The 7,522-nt window shown below is 42.5% G+C and overlaps 1 protein-coding gene across 3 annotated transcripts in view; it reads left to right on the top strand.

The window, feature by feature from the left end:
• Positions 1 to 3,807: 3,807 nt before the first annotated feature.
• The window catches only part of ATP6V1E1 (ATPase, H+ transporting, lysosomal 31kDa, V1 subunit E1), a 75,056-nt gene continuing 71,341 nt past the window's right edge, over positions 3,808 to 7,522 (top strand). For 2 of the 3 annotated variants that reach the window (XM_015564222.1, XM_015564223.1), the window contains exon 1: positions 3,808 to 3,968. In XM_015564222.1, coding sequence (XP_015419708.1) covers positions 3,936 to 3,968 — 33 coding nt within the window. In that variant the 5' untranslated portion in view covers positions 3,808 to 3,935. The remainder of the gene's footprint in view (positions 3,969 to 7,522) is intronic. The other variant, XM_006764132.2, reaches the window with a different exon arrangement.

Raw genomic sequence — 7,522 nt, 5'->3', positions numbered from 1 at the left:
GCCCCCCTTCCCGCCTGATTGCCCCTAACTTCCCTCCCCTGCCAGCCTTGTCACCCCAACTGCCCTCCCCTGCAGGTCTGGTCCCCGCCCCCCCAACCTCCTTCCCCTGCAGGCCTGGTCCCTCCCAACTGCCTTCCCCTGCTGACCTGGTTGCCTCCAACTGCCCTTCCCTGCTGGCCTGATCGCTCACAACTGCCCTCCCCTGCTGGCCATCTTGAGGCGGCTATCTTTGACCACATGGGAGCAGCTATCTTGTGTGTTGGAGTGATGCAACCTATCACCTCTTTATTATATAGGATTTCAGAGAGGAAGAGTTAGAAACATCAATGATGAGAGAGAATTATGGCTGCCCCCTGCTGGGGATCGAGCCCATAACCTGGTCTTGTGCTCTGACCAAGAACCGAACCCGGACCCTTCAGTCCTCTGGCAGAGGCTCTATCCACTGAGCCAAACCAGCCAGGGCTTGAGGGATTTTCTAGAACTGGCCTCATCAAATGTTTTGTACTCTTCAAAAATGTCATTATCAGGACTTGGCTAGATAGTTTGGTTGGTTAAAGGGTTGTCCCTATCCAGGGGTGGGAAATTTTTTTCCAAGGGCCATTTGAATATTTATAACATCACTAGAAGACCAGTGCATGAGTTCATGCACTGGTGGGGGACATGGCCAGCAGGGATTGCCCACTGTGGGAGCGCCGCTCATCCTACTCAGCTAAGCAGTGTTCCCACTGTGGGAGTGCACTAACTACCGGGGGAAGCTCCTGCGTTGAGCATCTGCCCCTTGGTGGTCAGTGCGCATCATAGTGACTGGTGGACCAGTCGTTCTGGTCATTCTGCCATTCAGTCACTGGGGTTTTACTATATAGGATTCATGGGCCATATAAAATTATCAACTTAAAAATTAGCCTGTTACATTTGGTCAAACATTTAATTAACTCACCCCTAATGACTCGGCAGGGCCAGACCAAATGATTTCTCAGGTCTCATACTGGACACTCTCCACCCCTGCATGGTTTATCCTGCCGATCTTAGCACTGACTGGGAGCTGTGGCTCACTGCCAGTGCCCAGTATCATGAGAGAGTATCACACCTCGTATTGCATACCACTAGCCTGGGAAAAGATTAAAATTTAAAATCTGAAGAACAGTTTCTACTGAAAGCATATTGCTTTCCCATTATCATAAAGTAAAAAAAAAATCTTAAGTCTAGCTATTGTAAGTTGAGAACTGCCAGTGTATGAAAAGTGATGAAGCAAATATAGCAAAATGTTTACAATTGGTGGATCTAGGTGAAGAAAATTGTGCTATTCTTACAACTTACTGTATTTGAAATTTCTTCAAAATAAAAAGCTAGTATTATGTGTGAGCACCTGGTCGGTTTGGCTCAGTGGTTGAGCATTAGCCCATGCACCAAGAGGTCACCAGTTTGATTCCCGGTCAGTACACATGCTGGGGTTTTGGGCTAGATCCCCAGCAGGAGGCAGACAATTGATGTTAATGTTTCTCTATTATCAATGTTTCTATCTCCCTCTCCCTCTCCCTTTCTCTCTCTCTAAAAAGAAATCAATAAAAACATATTTTAAAAAATGTGTGTATGCCCTGGCAGGTGTGACTCAGTTGGTTGGAGTGTTGTCCCATACACCAAAAGGTGTTGGATTCTATTCCCAGACAGGACACATACACATACCCAGGTTGCAGGTTTGCTTGCCAGTTGGAGCATGGGTGCAGGAGAAAACAGATCAATGTTTCTCTCTCTCTCTCTCTCTCTCTCCCTCTCTCTAAAATCAATAAAAAGACATGTCAGCAGTGAGGATTTTGAAAAAAAGAATGTTTGAACCCTTTAAATCTACTACTAGGAGTCTATCCTAAAAATAACTTTTTCAAGTCTTTGCTTCTGTAGCTGGGGGAAAAAAATGGGAGTTTGAAGCAAACAAGACTGGAGGAATTTCTGCCCTAATTTTCTGAATAAGTCCCTCTAAGTGGGTTTTGGGAATGATGTTAAAAAATGCATAGAGCCATTCAGAAGAATTCTAAATAAACTATGTTGATACTCCACCCTGAAGGATGAGGAGCATGACTCCTCACTCCTTAGTACTTCCTTCTAAAGAGTACAGTAAAGGGTGTGTGTGTAACTTTACAGTGGAGAAACCTGACAAAAACTACATCAACCAGGCCATCACAGTCAACATCAATAGTAAAAAATGATGTTGAGCCCTGGCTGGTGTTGTTCAGTGGTTTGTGTCATCAGCCCACGAACATTTACATTAGCCTATAGTTGGGCAATTATCTTAAGTTTCATCTTGGGTCTTGGGTTTGATTTCCAGTCAAGGGCAATTACCTGGGTTGCAATTCAATCCACTGCCAAGGGTCCCAGCCATGTGGGAGGCAACCAATCTATGTGTCTCTCTTTTTTTTCTCTCTCTCTCTCCATCCCTTCCACTCTCTAGAAAATCAATGGAAAAAAATATCCTGGGGCAAGGATTAACAAAAAAGAAAAGAAAGTCATAAAAAATGTTGACAGCATGAATACTTGATATGACATGATAAAAATGGCACTTTTACATCTGTGATCTTCCTACCAAAAACCCATAACTCACAATCAATCGTGAGAAAATTTCCAATAGAGGTGCATCCTACAATATACCTAATTAGTACCCTCAAAACTTCCGAGGTCTTCAAATACAAGGAAAGGTTGAGAAATTGTCCCAGTCAAGAGTAAACTTAGGAGACATAACTAAACAAAATGTAGTATCTTGGAACAGAAAAGGGCATTGGATTAAAAGTAAGAAAATCCAAATAAATTATTGACATTAGTTAATACACCAATATTGGTTAATTAACTATGCCAAATACATTACACTAATGTAAGATGTTAATAACTGGGGAAACTGGAAAACAAACTCTCATATTTGTGGCCAAAAAACAATAGGGGAAACTGTTTGAGGGTGACAAAGGTATCTACCTGATAACTATCTGCTCTGCTTAATTTTTCTATAACTTTAAATAAAATCAATTAATAGCCTAGCCTGTTTGGCTCAGTGGATGGAGCAGTTGGCCCTGGTACCTGTAGCTCAGTTGCAGGCATGATCCCTGGCCCTGGTGGGGAGAATGCAAAGGCAACCAATTGAGGCTTCTCTCCTGTGTCTCTCCCCCTCCCTTCCACTCTCTAAAAATCAATGGAAAAATATCCTTGGGTGAGGATTAACAAAAAAAAATTATTAATAAGTATTATCGAGTTTCCTTTTATTAAGACCAAGAAAGTAAAATACTAAATTATGTTTTTGTATAAATAAAATATTTAAACTTTTTAAAAGTATTTTTTTATTGATTTCAGAGAGGAAGGGAGAGGGATAGAGAGATAGAAACATTAATGAAGAGAGAGAATCATTGATCGGCTGCTTCCTACATGCCCCCCACTGGGGATGGAGCCGGCAACCCAGGCATGGGCCCTTGACCAGAATCAACCAGGGGACCCTCCAGTCCGCAGGAGGATGCTCTATGAACTGAGCCAAACCGTCTAGGGCAAAATATTTAAAATGTTTATAAAAAACTGCAAGGGCTGTAAGGCTGGGGAAATTCACACACCTTCACTAACTTCAGATGCCAGATCCTGATCTTCCCTCTCTTTCATTGATATGACAGCTGTTGAGGAAAACAGCACGGAGAAATTACCCAAAAATGTTAAGAGCACAGGCCGCGCCCCTGTCCAGTGCTTAGCTATGGAGGGGGCAGGGGCGGGACTTTCGGAGGCCTGCTCTTTTTCTACTGGCTGAGAAGGCTCACGTGTCTCGGCTGCGCGGTCACTTAACAGGAACCGGAACCTGGGATTACAAAGCAAAGGGAAGAAGAACCTGCGCAGGGTTTCCTTCCCTTTTCTCCACCATCCTCTTCAGGCCTAAGTTCGAGCTAGTTGCCCACTGGCCTAGCGTCGCTTTCACTATGGCCCTCAGCGATGCTGACGTGCAAAAGCAGGTGAGGGGCTGGGGTTGGGCCTCGCGAAGTTGCGGAACCGGTCTCGGGGTGTTGGTCTGGAGCTCGGCTCAGGGAAGGCGCGGCCTTGTCAGCCCAGATGCCGAAGGAGCGTCCTTTGCCCCAAGGTCCGGTGTCCTGGTGGTTTGTCTGCGGGAGGGAGTCTGGCAATCCGGGAATAACCTCGGAACTCGTGATTTCTGCTTGAGTTTTGCGGGCGCCTCCTCGAACGTTCTTTGCGTCTTGCTTTGTCTCTCCCTATTTAACCATGGTATTTGCTGTTCTTGGTAGAGCAGAGAGTTGAAAACAAGGATTGAAATGCAAATTGAATGCAAGGGTTGAAAATACCTTTTTCACTTGGTTTTTAACTCTAATGGAAGGGTTTACAATACGCGAAAGAAAAGGGTGCTGAGGGGAGAGAGCTGCTTCCACTTTTTTGAGGTCGTTCGTTTTCACGAACTATTAATTTTCATTTTGGAGGAGTCTCCTGTCACAATGAATTGTGTGGTTGATCTCCCATCAATCTGCACATTAATGTTTGTCGAGCCATACCTTCAAGTTTGTAGGCAGTAAGGAGTGCAAAAGTCTCTCAGGAGAATATTGTGGCATCTGAAGGCTTATGACATGAGAGAAAAAAATGGTTTCCGATTGTCCTGCCAATAGATACTCTGAAATTAGGGTCCTTGCATTTAAGAATCATATTGCCAATAGGTTTTTCAGAAGAGGAAGCTTGAGGCTGCAATTTAATCTCTGCATAATTTAGAGAACTAAGTCTACTTCTTTTTGAAGTACATATTAGGAAAATTCCCTGACTAAAGCTCACTGGCTTATGAATAGTCTTAGATGAGCAATATGCTGCTTTTTTTCCTTCGATTTTTCCATTTCCTTGAAAATACCTTTGCATTTTATTCTTAACCTAATATGCAGTAAGAAGAGTGGATTGTTTTTTCATTTCAGTGGTTCTTGTGCAAATCACAAAATAAAAAGCGGTGACAAAAATAGCATCTGTGGAGAATTTCAAGAAATCTTTCAATATTCTTACAGAACAGTGAGCTTTTTGAACATTTATCACTGCTGCTTTAATTTTTACTGTAGAAAACTTGATATAGTGGAAAAGTACAATGCCCTCCAGATACTCTAGTAAGTCCAGTCAGTAGTACTGATTCTCTTCTTACTCTGGTTCCTTTATCTTCTTCCCCCCACCTTGTTATACTGAAGACTAAGGCTTTCACAGGAAAAATATAAAGGTAAAGCAGTTTATTTTCTTGGCATCTAGGTCAAAACCATTTTTTCTTTCTGTAAAATTGAAAGAATGAAGAAATCTGCCTGTATCCCTGGCACATGTAACCTGAAGGGCAGTGTGTTTTGTTTCCTGTTTTTCCACCTGTGAATAGGCCAAACACTAAGCACATAGTAGTGCTTAATAAACTCTAGATTCCCTTACTACTCTCCCATTGTATAAAATACTTGTATATTGCCCTGGCCAGTATGGCTCATTGGTTGGGCATCACCCCATGTACTGAAAGGTTGTCAGTTCCATTCCTGATCTGGGCACATGCCCAGGTTGCATGCTTGATCTCCGGTGGTATTTCTCTACCTTTCCCTTCCTCTCTCTCAAAATCAATTAAAAATCTTTAAAAAGTACTTGTACATATTTGCTTTCTTGTCTGGGGAGTATGAGCCTTTATTTCATCAGATTTTCAAAGGAATCTATTTGACTCCAAAAAATTAAATTACTGGGTTAGCTGGAAGAAGAAAGTATTTTTTAAAGGTCAGGTTTTTCTGCCTTTGGGGTGGAGTTAAATGTTCTTAAGGGATTGACTGTTTCTCTTGTTGGAACTCTTAAGGAGAAAATATGATCATGTTGACTGTAAACAGGCTTCTCTGACCTGGGTTAAAATAGTGTTGTTTTGCTCTAGGCTGTCAGATCTGGTAGCAAATAGTTCAGCTTGAGTGGTATAGGCAGTTAATGCAGGTTTGAATCAGGGTTTTCACCCACAGAGGCCAAATATGCCTTGTAGTATTTATAAACATCTGATTTGATTACCATATTTAGTTAAACTATTTTTAAAATTCCAGACTGAGTTCACTTGAGGCTTCAAACTGAACTAGGGGAACTACCATTCTCACCACAACCACACACACAGATTTATAGGGGGCTAATCCTTTTTGCAAAGTCATAGAGATTTTTCTGTACATTTAACTCTGGATTAGGTGCCCTGAATATTTCAAACCTTGAGATTTTACAAGTATTTTGTTACTTTAAAAAAATTTTTTTCATTGATTTTAGAGAGAGAAAGGGAGGGGGCGGGGGGGCGGTCATCAATTTGTTGTTATATATGCATTCATTGGTTGATTCTTTTATGTGACCTAAACAGGGATTGAACCTCCGACTTTGGTATATCTGGAAGATGCTCTAACCAACTGAGCTACCTGGCCAGGGCCACACACTGTAATCTTTTGACCAATTTATATGTTTTGGGGACTAAACATCAATTTAATCGAATTCCACTGAGCCAAACCGGTTAGGGCGAATAATTCTAATTTAATAGTTTCATTTCACATAGGAGGAAAACCCATCAACTTGTCAAAATATGGCATTCTCAAATAGTTATGGTAAGACCAAAATGTTCATCAAGGTCAAAGAGAAGTAAAATCAATAATAATAAAGTATAATATGCTAATTAGACTGGACAGCCGAACGACCTTCTGGAGGAAGCTGCCATGGCAGGGGCTGAGACAGAGGCGGTTAGGGGTGCTCAGGCAGGCAGGAGAGCAGTTGGGGGCAATCAGGCAGGCAGGCAGAGTGGTTAGGGGTGATCAGGCAAGAAGGCGAGCAGTAAGGGGCGATCAAGCAGGCAGGCGAGCAGTAAGGGGTGATCAGGCAAGAAGGCAGAGGCAGTTAGGGGTGATCAGGCAGGCAGGCAGAGGCGTTTAGGGGAGATCAGGCAGGCAGGCGAGTGGTAAGGGGTGACCAGGCAGACAGGAGAGCAGTTAGGGGAGATCAGGCAGGCAGGTGAGCAGTTAGGGGCGATCAGGCAGGCAAGTGGTTAGGAGCCAGCGGTCCCGGATTGCAAGAGATGTGCGATTGCAGCAGTAAGACATCCCCTGAGAGGTCTCGGATTGTGAGAGGGTACAGGCCAGGCTGAGGGACAACCTCCACCCCTACCCCCCCGCACTAATTTCGTGCATCAGGCCTCTAGTATAATATATTTCCCTAAGCATTTATATCACTTCGTAAAGTTTGATTTTCAATGAAATATCTAATGTTCTCTTTCGAAATACTTAGCTATGGCCTGTAGTTTTCAGCAGTGTCCTCTTAATGTTACATTTAATTATAAAACTATAATTCACTCATTTTCAACATGCCAGTTCAGAGTAAAATATCTGCATTTCCAGGATTTTGTTGCAGTTATATATTTTTAAATAAAAAATTACAAAAACTTGATTTTATCCTAAAAAATTCAATGCACATTTTCTTTTTTTTTAATATATTTTTTATTGATTAAGATATTACATATGTGTCCCTGTCCCCACATCACCCTCCACCCCCCTCG

The sequence above is a fragment of the Myotis davidii genome, unplaced genomic scaffold, assembly GCF_000327345.1.
Source record: "Myotis davidii unplaced genomic scaffold, ASM32734v1 scaffold961, whole genome shotgun sequence".
Classification (NCBI taxonomy): Eukaryota; Metazoa; Chordata; class Mammalia; order Chiroptera; family Vespertilionidae; genus Myotis; species Myotis davidii.
Note: the sequence above shows the minus strand (reverse complement) of the source record. Positions and strands in the feature narration are given on the sequence as shown.